The following is a 20779-nucleotide window of genomic DNA, read 5'->3' on the forward strand; positions in this document are numbered from 1 at the left end:
GTCACATGACAGAGTGCTGGGAGATCACGTGGGCTTAAACGTTTTTTTGTGTGTGTTTGTGTTTTTGAATGACCATTTTATTTTCAAAATTCAAATAGAAGTCAGTAAACAAAGGAGATGTTTGTGCTTTTATTTATCAGCATATCGATTCTGATTTTTCCCCTTACCCTTCTAACAAAAGAAATCAGTACTATATCATCAATTTGATCCTTCTGCTTGCAAAATTCCACATGCACGAATCAACATTTTGCAATTGTAAACCATAATTTTTAAATGTTGAATCAAACAGTACATTTCATTACTCCCATACTGTAAAATAAGAAAGCAATCCAAATTCATTTATTTTACTAATTTATGATTTCTGTCTGTCCCCCTTGCATTGACTGTTCATGTATTGTCTATGTTTACCTGTTTGTATATAAAGTAAACAATTGTTTTTAGATTGAAAAATATATATTCTGACATCAGTTAAATTAAATTAAATATATTGTTGGATTGCATGTGCTGTTACATCTATAACATTCAGCTCTTTCAGTTACCCACTTAAATGATTTATTCTTTCAATGAGTCGAGTTAAAACAAATCAAGGACAACATTCGAATGAGAAAAACAAGAAATAAAGATTATTGTTATGTTTCTTTGAAGATAAGTCTATAATTTGTTTTATTTCGCGACCAAAAAGGGCACCTGTTCATATTTAAAAGAATACAGGTTAAGGCAATGTAATGGGAAAATAGAAAAAGATGAGTGCTATGGTTTCAGTGTTTGAGTTTGCATAGAAACACTCTGCAACTCTTATGTAGCCTTTGGTGGAACTGGTAAACAATTCAATTCAATTCAGTTTTATTTGTATAGCGCCAATTCATAACAGAAGTTATCTCAGGACACTTTTCAAATAGAGCAGGTCTAGACCGAACTCTTTATAACATTATTTACAGAGACCCAACAGTACCACCATGAGCAAGACCTTGGCGACAAGGGCAAGGAAAAACTGCCTGTTAAAAGGCAGAAACCTAGGACAGATCCTTCGGCTCTAGGTGGGTGGTCGTCTGTCTCGACGTTGGTATTTAGTTTTTGTCGTAGCAATAAAATGAATGGTGTATTCTTGCAACATATGTTTCCTCTTTAATGGTGATGGGAAACAAACTGAAGTGAACAGTCCTTAATTGTGTGCTTTTTTAGTGCATTTTTTACATCTATTAGTCAGCATCTCCTTGATTGATAAACCTAGGGTTGCAGGGTTACCTTAATTACTGTGTTATGTTACATGTTATAAAAACAAGATTATATTCTTCAATCAAATGTTCAAATGTTACCACAATTATCTAATAAATGCATAGATTCCATGCACTCTTTGGACTGTGGACTATGTCCATGAAATATTTATAGTTTGGTAACTGTCAATTAAATGCATACAATGACAGCTTGCCCACTTCAAAATGTGACACTTTCACCCTAATACAAGTTTAAATAATGAGTTTAATTGTAACTCACGAGGGAATTGCAGTATATCTAACTAACTTCTGAGAGTTGTCATTCTGTAGAAAGTGTGTGTCTGCCTATTGCAATAAATGTGAACTACAATCATTTATCTATTGGATGCTGTGTGACCAGTCTATGCTGTGACCAAATTTCCATGACGTGCAATAAACAGCACGGCCACAGGGTGTCCCTGTTGTCCAACAGAATAAGGGTTGGTTGCGTTAAAGACTGAATCAACTCCAATGCTGTTGATGAGTGTGCATGATGATGATTCATCATCTCATATGATGTCAGAAAAAAAGCAGGACAGAACACTAATGTTCAGAACAGTTGTTTACAGTTGCCCTTGTTGTCTACAGTGTGTAACTCGGCACTTCTTACCAGTACACACTCCGTACTGGTCCATGGCAGACCACCTTGGGGCGGCTGTGGTGCAGAGGCAGAGCAGGTCGTCCCCTAGTTAGAAGGTTGTTGGTTCGATCCCCAGCTCGTGGTGCCACATGTCCCGCATCCTTGAGCGAGATACTGAACCCCGAATGTGAATGTGTATGAATGAGTTAGTTTCTGTTCAATGGGCTTTGCCATCACTGAGTGAATGTGTGTGAAAGGGCAAATATGCCATGTACTGTAAAAGCACTTTGAGTATTTGGAAGACTAGAAAGGTGCTATACAAGTACTGGTCCATTTACCAAGTCCATACAGACCATATTTATAGTTTTGTATTTTTTAGTTACTTTCCAGAGTGACTTTGCTTGTTTGAGTTCAGTTTTTATTCTTTAAAATGTTTAGTTTTAGTAACATTTTTGTTCCTTTCAGTATTAGTTTTTTATTATAATATGGGGTCTGAATAGGTATTACATCAGGGTTGACACACACACACATTCTGACTAAAATACATATCAAGATAACAATAATATACAAAGAGAATCACAGAATGAACAAACTGCCCCGCAAATTATCCAAACAATGTAACATTATCTGTATCCAAGTAAAAAATAAATTAATATGAAGTTGTGATGCATTTATGGTGACATTTTCAAGGTTCGGATTAGCAACCTAAGAGGCACGTTTTATCTACCATAGAGGCATCCAGGAGTGCACTTTTGCACCGTTTATTTTACTAAAGTCTTTTACCCTTTAGCTTTAACTAAAGTAGCTCAGGTTTCCCCTTAACCTTTGTTGCAAGGGATTTCATATCTGTAAATAATTAGATTTCAGTTGGTAATGTGTTCTTCAGATTATATTACATTTTATTACAAACAGTGCCTGTCTAAAAAGGAATATTACCCTTCTTTTAGTCTTTTATTATTTACATGAAGCTCAGCACAACCTCCAGAAAACTGATTCAACCATAAGACTTGATAAACAAAACTTTCTGCAAAAAACAGCCAGAGTACCTCCACCTCCTACTGCAGAAGACATTTATGGTGTTTTGGTGATCCTCCTGTTAAAGGAATTTCCCTCTTAACTTCAGCCTTCAGGTTCTTCTTCCTCTGCTGCTCTACTGCCTTCAGCTCCTTCGAAAGTCTCCGTTCTTCTTTCTTTAAAGCCTTTTTCGCTCTCCTGAACATCTGTGCAGTGTAGTGGCCTCCGTCGTTCTCTTGAGTCATTCTAAATATTTTCTCCAGGAGCTGCTCGGTCTGTTCCTGGTCTGTCACTTGGTTGTTGAAGACGTGATATCTGCCGTAACATGCCTGGATGAGCTCTTTGAGTTCTTCGCTCTTTGAAACAAAGCTTTCAATGGTTTGTTTCTTTAGTTTGTCTCCATGTGTGAACAACACTAGTGAGTATTTGACTGTCTCCTTGCCAAAAATGCTTTGAATCATCCTCACGGTGTCTTTCTCTTCCTGGGTAAACCTGCCCAGCTTCAGGACCACTAGGAAGGCATGAGGACCAGGGGCAGAGAGAGAAATACACGTCTGGATCCTCTTCAGCGCTTCATCTTGAGTGAAATTAGTGTCAAACAGCCCCGGGGTGTCAATGACGGCAACCTTTTGACCTCCGACCTCTCCCTCAGCCCTCTTGCATTGAGTTGTCCAGGAAGAAGCAGACAGTTCAGACTGGAATGCTTCCCTCCCCAGGATGGTGTTTCCCGCTGCGCTCTTCCCCGCTCCTGTCTTCCCCACCAAAATGATTCGGAGTTCATTGCTCTTCTTCTGCTTCCGAGAGTCTAAAGAAATACAACATAACAACATCTTTGTTTTCAGTTTCTTGTACTTATGCTGCTGGCAATGTATAAAAAAATGTAACTTTAATACAGATTGTACTATACACATTTAGTGATGAAACATTGCAGTGCAAGACAGTTTAACTTTTATAAAACAAATTTTGAGAAAGTTGGTAACTGGTATTTGATGACCTCGGAATGAGACTTAAATTCTTTCAAATGCCATTTGGAGAACTAGGAGGAGCCAAAGGAACCGTATTTTTTCATGGATTATCTGTCTCATGTACTACTGTATAGTGACATTATAAGAAGATATGACCTATTACCTACTGCAGCTTTGATAAACAGTAGAAACGCATTTGCATTGTACTTTGGAAATATAGCGACAAAACACACATCCAAGTTTGTCCAGACTCATATAATAAATGTGATGGAATGTAATGAAAGGTATGAAGCGTATTTGTTGGCTAAGTTAACACTATATTAATGGTACATATGTGTGATTTCAGTGAACCTACATTACACACATCCTTTTTTACTACTGTATATAAAGATTGATTCTTATTAAGTATAGCTATACAAATTGTGTTGCTTTTGTTTTCTCCTGGCATTTTTAGATGCTACGCTCAAAAATCTGAATGAGGCAGGAAGTGAAAGTCAGAATGGATGAGATGGAAAGGTGAGAGTCCCAATGACCTTTGACCTCGGAGTCCAAAACATCATCAGTTCAGTGTCCAACCAACTAAGAAATATGGTCACAATCTCCCCTTCTGTTCCCTGCGTCATGGTGCTGAATAACGGCCAAAAAAGTGTTTTCCAGGACATTATGATGTCACAGTGAAGTTGACCTTTGACCTTTTGGTCCCATTAAACATCTGTGTGAAATTCAGTGTTGTAAAACTTAATTTAAGGTAGTTTAAAGGTGATACATATTTATCAGCCTTGAGCTGTGGTTACATTATTGTGGAGAAACTCTCTTACCACTTTGCTACGCACCAGATTACCAGTGGTGGAGGAAGCATTCAGATAATTTACTTAAGTCAATTTAGCAATAACACACAGTGAAAAAAAAGTGAAATACTTTAATTGAAAACTTGAGCACATGAGTATTATCAGCAAAATGTACTCAAAATATAAAAAATGAAAGTATCTCAATGCATTTATATAAATAATTATTTCAATTACTGATCAGTCTGATTATTTCCTTGATTAATCAACACTTGTATGGTCTGTAAAAGTCACAACGCAGTACATCAGTTCAAGAAATGTATGTACAGACTTGTATACAATTTTGCATGTTTTATTCAGATGCTACACATGTATAATTATTCTGTCATAATCCATCCTGGTAAAAACATTATGATTTCAATTATATTACGCAAAGATTATACAGTCAAGACACTGTTAAAGATGCAGTACAATTCAATTAGCTCTACACTGTAAATCATTTTGAGCTGGTTCAACTTTATTTGAAGATTTGATTTATTTTTATATTTTCTCAGTCAGCTTTTCATTTCACATTAAGAACATACAGCTGCTGGTCCTGTTGGAGCAACGTTGTTCCAATATTGGCAACAAAGACAATGATGTGAAACCGCAAGTGTAAGGCAGTGTTTATCAATCATTGTTTGCAGTGTTTTCATTTTTGTGAAAACAAACAACCAGGGCTTAACTTAAAGTGTATTAAAGATGCACAGCAGGTTTCTATCATATATGGTTTTCTTCAAATATAAAAAGGAAGGGTCTCTGGAGAGTTTTAAACAATGCATGATGGAAAGTCTGCTTACATGCTAATCATGTTTTTTTAGAAACATTATTTATCAGCCATAACATTATGAGCACCTGCGCACCCTGGTGGTCAGAATGTTCTGCAGCCACATACCAACAAACTGCTCTGCACTGTGTGCTCTGACAGCTTTCTATCAGAACCAGCATTAACTCTTCAGCAGTTTCAGCTACAGTAGCTCATCTGTTGGACGGGCCAGCCTTCACTCCCTAAGTGCATCATGACCCTGTCTCCAGTTCACTCCTTCTCCTTCCTTGGAGCACTTTTGATAGGTACTGACCACTGCAGACCCGGAACACCCTACAAGAGCTGCAGTTTTGGAGATGCTCCAATCCAGTCGACGAGCCATCACAATTTGTCCCTTGTCAGAGTTGCTCAAATCAAATTTTTCCTGCTTCTAACACATCAACTTGAGGACAAAATGTTCACTTCCTGCCTAATATATCCCACCCACTGACAGGAGCCATGATAATCAGGGAAATCAGTGTTATTCACTTCACCTGTCAGTGGTCATAATGTTATGGCTGATTTGTGTAAGTCAAACTCATGATTTAGAGTTAAAAGACTTCAAGTTAGAATAATTCATGTATATAGTTATTTTCTTTTAAGTTCTGAAGTAGTCAGAAAACAACATCTAAAAACAAAAATTAAATATTAAAATATTTATGTTAAGGAAATGAGAAAATATTGACTCTACTAAATCCCTGTATGAATTTTTACCGTGTACCTATCTCTGGTACAAAATATTCAAATTGTGAACGAAAAGTGATTATGAGCATTCACTAAGAAGCAAATGAAGATGACGCAAGACTAGAGGGATATAATTTTCCTGGAAAACAATTAAATATAAACATAATTGAAAAGTGCTGTAAGCAATATTTTTAAGTTAAAATAAGTGTTAAATAGCTCTATATTCTCTCCCAGTCCTTTCTGCAGTAGAGAATATATTTTCTGGCATCCTGTTCCCACTTTATCCAGTCAGGAGAGAGAATTCCACAAAGACATGGTCCTCCAGGGCGAATAGTAGAATTTCAGTGTGGCGATGCGAGTAGGAAGAAGGGGACTGCTAACTGCAATAATGGACAGGAAGTTAGCCAAAATGCAGATTTCGCTTACGGCACCTTTAACTGTATGTTCTACTTTCCTCATTGAACACTGCAACGCTCTGAGACTCTGAGTGATAATGCACCAACAGTAGCTCCAACAACTGCTCCAGCTGCAGCTCCAACTGCCAAACCGATTGGACCTCCTACAACTCCGAGCAGACCTCCGACAACAGCACCACATGTCGTCGCTATAACCATCACCGGAGCAGCGACAAAATCATTGGACCTTTCAGCACGAGCTCTGGCTTCATAGTTGTATCTCCTAATCACTCGCTTCTCCTCCCTGTGGTAGGCCTCCTCTGTGTATTTGGTTCTCAGTTGGTCCAGCTCCCTCTGCCTCTGTGCTTCCAGCTCCTTCAGGACTCGCTGTTTCTCCTTCTCTATGGCTGCCTCTGCTCTCATAAACATTTCGTTGGTGTAGTAGCTTCCCCCATTAGCCATAGTCATCTTGTCGATTTTGTCGAGGAGCTGACTGGTTTGATCAGGGTCTTTAATTTCGTTGTTAAAGACATGGTATTGACTGTAGCACTTCAGAATGAGGGCTTTCAGCTCGGGACTCTCAGAAATATAGCCCTCAATGGTTTGCTTCTTCAGCTGATCTCCATGTGTGAACAAAACCATTGTGTATTTAGCTGCATCTTCACCAAAAGTGGTCTGAATCATCTTGACAGTTTCCTTCTCCTCCTGGGTAAATCTGCCCAGCTGAAGAACTACCAGGAAGGCATGAGGACCAGGGGCAGACAGAGAGATGCACATCTTGATCCTCTTCAACACTTCTTCTTGGTTGAAATTAGTGTCAAACAACCCTGGAGTGTCAATGACGGCCACTTTTCGGTCCCCGACATTCCCCTTGGCTTTCTGGCACTCAGACGTCTGGGAAGCTGGAGACAGTTCCGACTCGAATGCTTCCCTGCCCAGAATGGTGTTTCCCGCTGCGCTCTTCCCTACTCCGGTCTTCCCGACTAGAACAATCCTCCTTTCATTTGGATCTGTGGTGGCGCTGAATCCTGGCAGAGAGAAATACACCATCCATCAAACGAGAGACTGTGTGCACACTCCAGATGAAAGATCTTAGCTGTTTACATTTTTGAAAACGAAAAATTTGAGTTACACCTAATGAGACTATATCTGAACTTAACCACAACAGCCAGGCTACAGGGCTGATAAAACTGTCTATGATTCGCTTGATGACAATGCATTGTTGATGTTATCCAACAGGTTTAGAACAAGTGAAAGAATTTTCTCAGAGCGTTATGTAGGTGTAAATGTCAGCAAGGCGGCACAGGTGTACAGAACCCTTTCAACTCTGAAGCAATTCAAGTGCTTTATGTAAGACAGAAAGGCATTAACAATTCAGTTAAACTTAATAAAGACCAAATAACACAACAACAAGGAAACAAGAACACAGAACCTTCACTTTCATTTTGTGGTGTTTTTACATCACCACGCTTCTGAAGAGAAAGGAAAACAAACTAGTGGAAAGCCATCTCATTAAGTTAAATTCAATTAAATTTTATTTGTACAGCGCCAATTCATAACAGCAGTTATCTCACAACACTTTTCAAATAGAGCAGGTCTAGACCGAACTCCTAAGTGACTAATGATCACAAGAAACCATTAATAAATGTTAAGTCCATGAGCCAACAGCCACAAAGTTCCTCCACCCAAGTCAAACTCATTCCATAAAGCAGCTCATTAAAAAAATGGAAGAAATGAACTGTTCATTTTTGGGACTGTGATCTGTGAATGCAAACTAGCTCATTTGAATCTGTGTGAACTGAACTTTGAGTTTGCGCTTGTTTGAACTAAATTTTCACACCTAAATTTGTGCAATTGACCAAATGCAACCCATCCTGACTGTAGTGACCTGAACAAAAAACTGAGTTTCACTATCAGAATTTGATCCATTTAGTCCTCTAATATTTGGAATGTCTAGAACAGCTACATGAATAAATTAATTTATCTCCATTCAAGTTAGTGGTGGGCTAAACCGGAAGTTGGCAGCTTGGCGGAAGTCTCTGGTGCACTTGCTCTATACCCCCACAATGCAAAAGCATTTGAAGCATTTTAATTTTTAGGAAATCAAACTCTTTTGAACTCATGCGCCACAAGTTCTATAAGAATGAGTTCTGTATCATTTTCTCCCTTAACAATCCATGGATAAACCCAGCAGCACTTCACTTTGAAGCCATACACCCTCCAACTTTGAACAAAACCAGGTGAAACCTGACTTGCTAACCACCTGAAAGGAGGTTCAGCAGTGGCTAATTTTAGCCAGCCAAGTAAGAGGACCTAATACAAATATTATAAATTAAATAAAATTCTTGGAGTCAAACTTTGGTAAACTTTTAGTATGTTTTTAAGTACATCTGATACTAAAGTAAAACACTGAAAAACCTTTTGTTAGAATTCTTTGGGGGTAATATGACATTGGAAACTTCAGAAGGCAAATTTCTCTTCTGTTGTTAGAGGTTAAACAGCCCCTGCACCAACTTAACCAGCCTGCCCACTGAGCACAGGCTGATATCAACCTTCCATCAAGCTTCTGGACAGATAGTAAGATGATTCACAAGATGTCTAAATATGTTTAACTGGATTAAGGATTACTAACTGTTATGTAAATTTGACATTATAATCCTTTTTATCTTAATTGTAATTACTGTAGCTAAGTAGGCACTGCCCGACATTATATATACACACTAAGAAGAACTAGGAAAAAATAAGATAAGTTAATGTAATAATAATTAAACGTAAATTCATTCAGCATAGCTGTTCTTCAACTTCATAATTAAGTATCAAAGGGCTGAGATTTACAATATACAATATAATAAAATGAATTAATCTAGTATTAATCCAGAAAGATGTGTTAAAGTAAAAAATGTGTTAGAAAATAAATTGCTCTGTAACAAAGTGAAAATGAATAAATCGACTGAACTGTCACATTAACAGGAAAACTCTTACCTTGATAGTTTGCCCCGTTCATGTTGAAAAGCCAAAATCCAAAAGCCAAAGGGATCCTGCTATTGTGCGTCTTGTCATGCTATGAATTTTTCTTGTATCGTCATTGGTGTCCCTTTCTTACCTCCACATGGGCGTTCTTTCTCTCCCTGTTACTGGAATGTCCAAGCACAAGGAAGTGCAGCATGTTTTTATAAGGTGCACTCTGTGGAATGTCATATTTAAATACCAGTGTTAGATGTTTCATGTATATAAATCAGCTCACATCAACTTTAACAATATGAAGCATCCATTCACAAATGCCATTTCTACTTGAAAATCAACCCAAATGTAACCAAACGTCCAATTTTGAGAAAAAGGTTAAGAAAGCACTCTGAGCAACCCTGATAACATCTAGTGTTTAAGAAGCACTGCTTCATCATTTAAAATTCATTCAACTTCTCATCTTTCAGGGGAGACTGGATCTGCATTCCTCACATGTTTGACAGTGCGGTCATCACCTGCGAGCACATGAGACTCAGTTGGCAGGTTTGTGTGCCAGCATTTTGGCATACAGGATATGAAGTGATTTAGGTAGCTAAATGATCAATTGTTCATTACAAGTTTAGTGCTTGTTTACGGCAAATGAAGGTAAGAACTGCTATAACACTCCTATTTCCTGTACCAGCTTTGTTTACAGAGTGAGCAAGTTAGTTAGCCAGACCTGATATGAAAGGGATAGCTGTTGACTTAGAGTTGACTGGAAGTAGATTGATGGATGAAAAACACTACTGTATAAATAGAAATGGTAATGAATTTAAACCTTTGTTTTGTATTAATATATACAGTAGATATAAGTGTGTATATATGATGTATGTTCAAGTGTTCATTTTTAATGATTGACAGCTGAGGCCCTTTCATAATTGAGTTGGCCAGGCATATGGGCAGGACTTTAATACAGTGTCCCCAGCACATTATAGTAGTGGATCTATCCAGAATATTTTGGCTTCGTTTTTGTACAGTGTGAGGAAGTGGAGATGTCCATCTTTTATATGTTGATCGTTCTGCTATCTAGAGGTGCTGCCCTTACTGCGGTGGCAAGTTGTAGCTACTGTGTGACTGGGTAGCTGAAAGGGATGTTAGGCAATGTTCATTTCCGCCAACACTTTTGTAAAAGGTACAAGTAAGGTAAGTAAAGGGAAAAGTAGAAAATTGTACACTTCTTAGAAAGCTTGTATTCAAACGTGCACATATTGTAAGGAGATGCCACAACAGTATTGGTGACTTATTTGCTTGAGGTACTTCCACAGATTTGTCTCAATGCCCCCTCATCGCCCACCTGCATATACGATTCTTATTAACATATGCGACGACTGCTGTGTGTGACTCATCAACGATGAATTTTAAGACAAGGCCCCAGCGCGCAAAGCTAATTCCACAAAGAAAGGCTTTTCCCAGTTTGGTGTGAAAAGACTTGACTGGCCTGCACAGAGCCCTGACTTTAACCCCATCCAGCAACTTTGGGTTGAACTGGAACGCTGACTGTAAGCCAGGTCTTATCATTCAACATTAGTGCTGAACATTACTACATGGGTGTTTCCAGACTTTGTGGGACACTGACGTATTCAGGGGTGGCATAAAGTGTGTGTCTCAACTTTCCAGTCATTCCCAGTTTATGCAACATTAAAATAGACTAGGTGACAATAACACATTTACACCACATGCAAAAAATGTTTTTTGCACAAAATTCCATGCAATTAGCATAAAGTGGGCATGTCTGTAAAGGGAAGACTTGTGGGTACCCATTTTCATTCAGTTATCTTGAGGTCAGAAGTCAAAGGATGCCATTCCAAAAAGTCATACCAGTTTTTCCATCAACAAAATCTGGCCTAAATTTGGAGTGCTATTTAGCTCCAGCATGTTGGTACCAATGGATATGTTAAGTCATCTAGTTTCGTATGATACATACATGATATCTTCACTCTAGCTTCAAAACGGAGCCTTCTACAGCCTCTGGAAGTGCAGAGTGGAAGAGGTAAAGATAATGGGGTTGTCAGTAATTGTGCTATCCCAGCTTGTTTCATGCATTTATTTCAGTCTTTAGAAAGTTTACTCCAGGCCAATGCATTCAGTGCTAAAAAGATTAGGAAAACATGGGCTGACAAACTTGTTTAACTTGTCCTGACAAGTTCCAGCTGGGTCTCGATAACCTGTCATCAAACATATGTCTTTCTGGCTCTTGAATTTTAGTTTCAGTACATGTACTGTATGTTGAGCCTTTAGCATTATGTCATCATTAATAACTTGTATGATTAATACAAGCATGTTCTGAAAGCATACATTTGTTCTCAGCATGGGAATTCCCTGAAACAACTGCAGCCTTTGTTTGCTCTGAATGCTTGGAACCTGCCAAACCGCAGTAAGGATGTGAGAAGTATGAACTGAACATGTGAACAACTTTTGTTAACCTCTTGCTCTTGTGCAGGAAACTGACATCAACATAGTTGTCTACAGTACTTCCTGTAATTGATAACATGCTGAAGACAACAGGCACTGTAAAAGCCCCACAACCACTCCTGATGAGCCATTGGTCCTATGCTGAAATTCCTACAAACGACCACTTGATGTCATGTGTTGCCTGCGGATTACATCAGCCACTGACTTTGCCTTTTCATTCACACACACATACTCACACACAGTGCCCATTCAAGTGTCCACTATTTACATTTTGTAATTGTCTTTTTGTGAGACTGATTGGCTCTCCAGCCAGTCTCTGTTTCAACAAGTCATGCCCGCATGCTTTCCAAATTAATTTCCAGACTCACTAGATTATTTACTCTGTGTCCGTGCATACTGTGCACACCCAAAGAATGGCAGCCTCTTGAAACTAATTTAATACAGACAGCACTTAGGTCCATTACCTGCTACTCATTTAAAGAGCTGAGGATTTCAATTTGAAGGCCCTCCAAACCCACAACATATATCTTTTTTCCCTTCATTCTTCAGGGGACCCAGTTGAATGTTTAAGGCGGATGAAAGGTGTAAGAGCAGTCAGTTAAATTATGTAGCATTTGCATACTGTGACATTTCAGAACTGGCTAAGTCTGTGTAGAGGGGGCTGCAGCCTTCATGGCAACCTGTCAAGAACCTGAAGTCTGTAGGCTGGCTCCCTGCATTTAAAACTAAAGTCACCCCTTCACTGTGATTTGGTTTAACATTTGCTGTATTTTCAGACACTGGCACAGGCTGTGCCTTTGTCTCCCAATCGTTACTTTTCACATTAAAGGGTGGTTCTTTCAGCAGGTTATGATTTTGTCAAATCCAGCACATTTAAATTCTTCGCTCTTGTCAAGCTTTGATGAGGTAAGTGGCTAGTTTTATTCAGACTGGAGCCGAGCTGGATTGTGGTTATTTCTTTTGTTGCTTCTGTCAGTTTTCACATAGATCTTAAGAATGAATGACAAGTCAGAAATGGGAATTAACACATATGAAAGCTTTTGGAAATACTGATGCAACTAATGTTTGGCCTGCACAAATAATCCATCTTTACGAGTCAAGGTACCTACAGTATTTCTTCTACAAGAAAAACAATGTATTAGTAGGTTGAGATAATTCCACTTATATCGGTATGTGTTCCAGCAGTTTCTAAGAAACTGGTATCAGTCAGTGCCTCACCCCCACATGTGGAACATGAGTGTTATTTATATGTTTGGCATGATTGAAAACCTAATTGACAATATGAAATGCAAAATGTGATAATTAATTCACAGTTTATTCCCCCAGCTCTTACTGTGGTGTATGGGGATCTACACATAATAGAATACAGATACATGGTGAGATGCAATATAATGTGCTGTCATGTTGCATGTGATAAATTACAATCTAATCTACACAAAGTGTTTTGTGACAAAAAAAATATTATGAGACATTTTCTCAAAATACTAACTTAGCACCTCAAAATATTGACAAACTTTCTCATAATTTTAAGATACTAAGTCAAAAATCCTTTTTTTTCATCACATTGGTGGAAATTGGTGTCCATTTATCACACAAGCAGGTATGTGGTATACTATTGTGTAAAAATAAACACAAATTAAAGTAAATAATATTATGTAAATAATACATAATCATAACACTGATTAAAAGATTAAAATCAACAGTAATAAACGGTTGTTATGTTTCAAATTCAATTTTGAAATCTAAATGAATACTGTAAGGTTTGGAAATTGTTCTGTGGACACCGGTACCAGTCAGGTGATACAGAAGCAACTGTTGTCGCTTACTGAGGCTGTGGAGGCAATGATTTCACATCTAGCAGTTTCGGCTCCTCTGTACGCACATCTCTTCCTCACATCTCTGTCTCACCTCCTCGCTGTGTGGAGCTAAGATGTGGAAAGGAAATGAATAAGGGAAGCCAGGAGACACATTATGAAAAGTGCCTTATGACTCCGGGAGGACCAAGAGACAGCAGGTTCAGGCAGGAACAGGAAAGGTGTGAAGAGGGGACAGATATTTCCATAGTTGAGGAGGGCAGATAATTGCCTGTATTCAAATGTTTTAATTAGGCTTATAATCTAAAATTGTGAACCCATTACTGAAGCAAACCCTTACATTGTGGCATTTAACCCCAGATTTAAACCGCCCTGAGCTTATAACACCACTGAGATATTTCTCATTTGTTGATAGCATCAGTCTTGTGCTACTGTTGAGTTCCAGATGACTCTGCTGCACATCACAACCAGACTACTGTGTGATAGGAAGGTGTCCAGCACTACAGTTCTGATGTCGGTGATAAATGAGGGGCCGGTCTGTGACTGACGCTGCTGTGGGGAATGTGTCACTTCACCTGCAAGGTGAGTCCCATATATGATGACTATATTCTTGAAATAGTCTAACCTATAATAAGAGAGAAATACTGCAGAGAGGAATGACAGATTAGCTGCTCTGGTATCCTCTGGAGGCTGGGGAGGGCCAAGGCTCCCTGGGGAGGAGCAGGTCTGCTGGAGACTGATCTACTGTTCCATCTGGGAGGATGTAAGGAAAGCGACTTGCCCCTCTGGAGTGCTGGTTTTCCAACTGCACAGCAATGTGTTGTGCACATGACCTCCTCTGTTGCTAATGTAAAGTCTGAGAAAGTGGGCTCTAAGGTATGAAACAGCTTTGTCAGGGACGGGATTAGTCCCCTGGGGGTCCTTTATCATGTTTTATCTACCATAGGGGCATCCAAGAGTGCATGAGTGCAAGACTTTGCAACGTTGTTTCGAACATTAGGGCACCAGGAAGGGTGATTACCCTCCGTGACCCCCCCAGAATCTACCAGTGGAACCTGATGAGACTTTGAATGCCTCAACTGGACATTATCTATAAGGACTCATGATAAGACAGACAGAGGAACAGCAAGTACAGTAATTTGGGCTCATTTAGAAGTTACTTAATTACCTTCATTTTTGACTTGCAAATAGAGTTCACATTCATAACCAAGCAGTAAATACAAGCAGGGAATATGGATTTTCCTGAAAGTTGCAATGTATCAAACTTGGCAGCAACACAGAGGAGTCTGAAAAATATGCAAACGCAGATGGCTCACATTAAACAAAGTCTTAAAATCTATTTTAATGCCATTTAGCTCATGCACGCTATTTTTTAGCCTCTTGATTTTACTTTGCCAATAATGCCACTTATAATGACTGTTGCTCAATGCAACACAATTCATTGGGAGTGCAGATTACATTCATTATTAGAAGTACATCATCAGATTAGATAAACACCAGCTAGGTCTAACCATAGGACTGTTTTCCTTTGCAGATACAGCAAGGCAGTTATGGACACTTACAACAATACCATGTTTAGACTGATTACACAATTTCTGATGCAACCCGACATACAAAAAAGTCAATATTGGACTATTTTTGCACAAACAATTCTTACTGTCGACAATACCTGTATCTATGGTAACTAAGGTATGGCTATGGTTAGAGAAATAATGTATTATTTCCTGAGTGCCCATTGGTTAGTTTGAAACAAAATGTAGATGGACACACAAACCCACCAATTAAGCACACTGAAAGGCAGACGGCACTCTCTTCTCTTCCTCTCTTCAAGCTCTGTGAATAACTTGTGTCGTGTACTGATTCAGACAGTATGAACCATATTTCTGTGCTGTATTATTGCAGAGATATTAATAGAAACATTTAAATAATGCACTGGTGTGTTTGGTGCTGCCAGAGGGTTAACTTGAGGTCTGTGAAGAACGAACACCGGAAGTGCAAAGTAACTAAGTACATTACTTAATGACTAATGTTGGGTAACATGTTATAAAGTAATGCGATACCGTAATTCCACTACTTTTGGCGGTAACTACAACTGTAACTAATTACTTTTAAAATTTAAACAACACAATTACAATTACTAATACAATTTAAATTGGCTCTTGGTAGTTTGTCTTGATAAATCCAGCCTCTTTATTCCACAGATTCTGGGCGGAGCAATAAATCAAGATGGCACAAAGCTGCACATAACACAATGGGCAGTTGCAGTCCTGGCAGATTGAGCTAGCTGTCGTGGAAATACAGAAGTTATTTTACATTAATATTTTGGTGAGCTGTAGTCTATGACTCGCTCACTTGTGTCAGAAACACTCCCTCTGGGGAGCTAGCTAGCTAACTAATGAATCTTTGCTCTGTGTCATTAAAAGTAAGACTGATTGATGGGTGAACGTCTTGATTACATTGCTTGTAATAGACTGGTTCACACCTACAGAAGCACAAGCCACATTTTGTTTTAAAGGAAGACAAAATGATTGAATTTGATAAAAAAAATACAAATACATAGACCTTTTGTAATCTTTTTGACATACACATACAGGGCGGCTGTGGCTCAGAGGCAGAACGGGTCGTCCTCTAATCAGAAGGTTGTTGGATCGATCCCCGGCTCCTGACGCCACATGTTGAGCAAGATACTGAACCCCAAATTGCTCCCGATGTTGTGCACAGGTGTGTGTGTATATGAATGAGTTAGTTTCTGTTCGATGGACTTTGCCATCACTGAGTGAATGTGTGTGAAAGGGTGAATGTGACACGTAGTATAAAAGCACTTTGAGTGGTCGGAAGACTAGAAAGGCGCTATACAAGTACAGGTCCATTTACCATTACACTCTCAAAACAAATGTCTAGGCTCAACTATATATATATACAGTATATGTATTGCAACTGTTTCCATCAATCTTTTTGAGTTATAACAACTTTGAATTAAATTATGTTCAAACAGTGAACTATATTGAGTTAGGGGAATTAGCTTTGCCTCTACAATCAAAGGTATTTTTAACTGCCAACTAATCAGAAGGTTGTCGGTTCAATCCCCTGTTTGATTCTCACTGGATGTCAAACTGTCCTTGAGCAAGATACTCCCAAATTGGTGTATGTGTATAAATGATTGGTTTCCATTGTGATGCATGTTGACACCTTGCTTCAGTGTGCAGATGGTTGTGGCATGTACTGTACAGTGCACTGAGTAGTCAAAAGACTGGAAAGGCATTATATAAGTACAGTCAATTTACCACTGATGGCTGTAAATATTCTTTGGTTGAACGGTGAGGCTTAAAGAGGTGTGCAAGCTGAGTGGTAAAAGAAGTTTAGCGTTTATCTTAATGTGTGTGTGCAGTGAAAAATAAAAGGACATTGTAACCAGACTGCTGTGTGTAATTCTGTTCTAACCAGCTACGTATACAGCTCTGACTCTGGTTGTGATTTTTTTTTATAGAAGTAATGACATTATGTACACTAAATTGCAGCATGTACAGTACATACTGTGTCGTAATGAAAATAGAAACACTTTCTGACCTTTGCGTGACAAGGGCTTTGTGAGACAAATGAGTGAACAGGCAGTATATGATACATTTTCATTGCGAGCAGAGGCTTGTATATGCAGTACATAGATGGATGATTGAGTCATAGCTAAAGGGCTGTCTAAATGAACTGAGCTGTTGTGAACTCATTTGCTGAGCCACAGCTCAGGGCTCCCATCTTCTATCTCCCTCTTTAAATCATCAGGGCTGCCTCAGAAGGGCTCTAATTCCTGTTTGGATCTTGTGTTTCTTTACTGCCTCCACTTTGAATCTGAATGTGCTCATCGTATCAGATGCATACTCGAGTCAATCTAGATGAACTTAATGAGTGTCAAACTCCAAGAGAGACTGAACAAAGCAAGAAACATGAAAAGTAATGCTCTTTTTGCAATTCAATTCAATTCAGTTCAATTTTATTTGTATAGCGCCAATTCATAACAGAAGTTATCTCAGGACACTTTTCAAATAGAGCAGGTCTAGACCGAACTCTTTATAAGATTATTTACAGAGACCCAACAGTACCACCATGAGCAAGAACTTGGCGACAAGGGCAAGGAAAAACTGCCTGTTAAAAGGCAGAAACCTAGGACAGACCCTTCGGCTCTAGGTGGGTGGTCGTCTGTCTCGACCAGTTGGTGTGAAAGAGAGAGAGAGAGAGAGAGAGAGAGACAGCGAGAGAGAGACATACAGAGAGAGAGAGAGAGAGAGAGAGAGAGAGAGGGACACAGAGAGAAAGCAGTGGTAACGCCAGAAGGACAGAGACAAAGGTGCACAGCAACAACAGTAGCAACAACTACACTAATAGTAGTGACTGATGATGATGATGATGATGAACATGAAGAAGATGATGACGACGATGACAACAATGATGGGGGACAATGAGCAGTGACCACAGCAACAACAGTAACTGTAGCAACAATAATAGTAATATTAATAATAACAATAATATCAGTGATATTAGCAATGGGAGTCAAGCAGGACCATGGTAGGAAGCTCCACCAGGATCCATGAGAACCTTTATATAAGAATGATATACAGTAAAATCGATTTAAGTCATACAAAAATACTACTTAGAATCAATCTCTCAGCCTGAGGGAAGGAGCTGTCTTTAAGTCTGGTGGTACAGCAGTGGAAGCTTCTGTACTTCTTCCCAGAGTGCAACAGGTTGAGCAAGCTGTGTCTGGGGTGGGGGATGTCTTTTAGTACCCTTTGGGCTCTGTAGGCACCTCACCTCACCAATATCACTGATGCTGGGTAGCTGTGTGCCAATGATCTTCTAATTGGTTTAACCACCTGTCCTGGGCCACGCACATCACCGAGCAAACTTTTGTGATGTTTCGAGTCAGGATGTTTTATATCGCTTTTGCTTTCTTAAGTTTCCTTAAGGAATACAGTAATGTCTGTGCTTTTTACCCAGGGTGGAGATGTGAGATGACCATGATAGGTTTTCTGTGATCATCCCTGGAACCTAAAACTGTTCACCTGCTCCACCTCACCTGACTGGCATATACAGGGGAGTGTGTGTTTGCCTCTTTCTTTCCTAAAAACAACAATCAGCTCCTTGGTTTTTGCTGACATTGAAAACTGATTTCCTTTGGATATGAAGTCTCATCTATGTTTGAAATCTGGTCGATGATGATGGTGATGTCATCTGAAAAAGTATCAAATAAGATCATTTTAGTGTACCATTTAGCTGTAATTTGAGAAAGTTTGTGAGCAGGCCGCCATTTTTACCTGCTTGATAACGGACTAAGCACCACTCAAACAACTCATTGCTCTGTGTTTTGTTGCTCCAACTGGTTATAAATGGTAAATGGACTGTACTTATATAGCACCTTTCTACACTGTAAACCCGGATAAGTAGAATCTACTTTAAAAAATCAAGGTAACTCGTTGCCTTAAATTTTTTAAGTAATGAAGCATTAGTTGAATAAGTGAAGTGGACTACGTTCAATGTACTTGAGCCCATAATGGAATGGAATAGAACATTTAAGTTGAATGTACTAATAACCGAGTTACAGTAACTGAAGATATTTAGTTTAAACAATCATTCCCCACCCATTTATTTAACTCAGCTTGTTAAGTAAGCATTACTCCATTACCAATTCAACTAAATTGTATATTCTAACTGACCCAACTTAACTTTTTTAGTTCCTGAAACTCAAAATATGTCTTTCAATCAATAGAGCTGTGTAAAATACATACATACAACTGCAACATTACACTGATCCAATTTTTATTATTGAACATGTCTTTTTTTCAGCAACAAAAGAAACAAAGCCATGGCCTAATAGGCTTCTAGTGTGTAGTTTCCTCAGTGATGGCATGAAAAAAAAAAAAATCTCTTCCTCTTTACCTCCTGTCATTACAATATTGTACTGCGCCTCTTCAAATTTGGTTTACAAACTGGCAAGACAAAACTCAGCCCTGCTGAACACTGGCATCTTAACATTTACAAATAACAAATGTGTAAAAACAAAAAAGTGTGTGAGACTGAAAGAAGAGAGAACGGGAGGGTGAAAAAAAGAACAGAGAGCAGATACCTGTATGGAGAGCCCATACTCTCCCCTCCACCTCTACCTCCCTTTCTCTCTTCCCCCCCTCCTCTCTCTACCCCACTCCTCCATCTTGGCAATTGTGAACTCGATCATTAACAAAAAATGTTTCTCTGGATAAAATAAAAAAGCATGTGTGAGATAGAATTCAATTCAATTCAATTCAATTTTATTTGTATAGCGCCAATTCATAACAGAAGTTATCTCAGGACACTTTTCAAATAGAGCAGATCTAGACGGAACTCTTTAAGGGTGAAAAATAAAACTGACAGTAGATACCCATCGAGAGCCCATACTCTCCCCTCCTCCTCCCTCTATCTTTCCTCCTCACGACCCCCCATGCTTTCTCTATCCCCCATGTAACATTTTTTTTAGTCTGTCCTTCTCTCCTTACCCTCTCTCTCTTTACTTTACTTTACTTTTACTGCTTAACTTACTTAATAAAAAAAACTCACATTTGACGACTTGGGAAGAGGAGATGCTGGATCTTACATTGCAAGCTGATTATTGAGTGTTTGAAGTTTAGGTTTCAGATCTGTCTTACCTAAGTTCAGAAGTACCTGTTGAAAAAAATCAAAAGTGTTCTTCATGTACTTTGGGTAGTTGAGATGCAGTGCATAGGTAAGTCCGAACATGTACATGGCCTGGGGCAGGCTCTCAACATCCATCACAATGTTTGCCTCCAAGATGATTTTCCACTGAGGATGCATTGTGGTGAAGGGAATGCGTGTGTGGAGTGATGTTTTTCTGTTCATGGCAGTGGATCCCCACTGGCACATCATTGTACGAACCTTCCTCATCATCAACGTCCTGAAAAAAGGAACAGGGCATGATCACATCAACATGACAACATAGTGCTACAAACACCCTCTATAGGTACACAGCCCACATGTCTGCCCTATC

At 39.0% G+C, this 20779-nt stretch overlaps 1 protein-coding gene and 1 long non-coding RNA gene across 2 annotated transcripts; both read right to left on the minus strand.

Moving 5' to 3' along the window:
* Window positions 1-830: 830 nt before the first annotated feature.
* LOC127354548 (uncharacterized) lies at window positions 831-17946 on the minus strand. Its single transcript, XR_007881578.1, has 2 exons — window positions 17905-17946; window positions 831-1013 (listed from the first exon to the last, which is right to left on the minus strand). It is a non-coding gene; the product is annotated as an uncharacterized LOC127354548 (long non-coding RNA).
* Window positions 4929-9725, minus strand: LOC127354306 (GTPase IMAP family member 9). Its single transcript, XM_051384150.1, has 2 exons — window positions 9503-9725; window positions 4929-7548 (listed from the first exon to the last, which is right to left on the minus strand). The coding sequence occupies exons 1-2, from the start codon at window positions 9522-9524 to the stop codon at window positions 6581-6583; spliced, it is 990 nt and encodes a 329-aa protein (XP_051240110.1). The 5' UTR covers window positions 9525-9725; the 3' UTR covers window positions 4929-6580.
* Window positions 17947-20779: the final 2833 nt, after the last annotated feature.

This window comes from Dicentrarchus labrax, unplaced genomic scaffold (genome assembly GCF_905237075.1).
Source record: "Dicentrarchus labrax unplaced genomic scaffold, dlabrax2021, whole genome shotgun sequence".
NCBI classification, from domain to species: Eukaryota; Metazoa; Chordata; class Actinopteri; family Moronidae; genus Dicentrarchus; species Dicentrarchus labrax.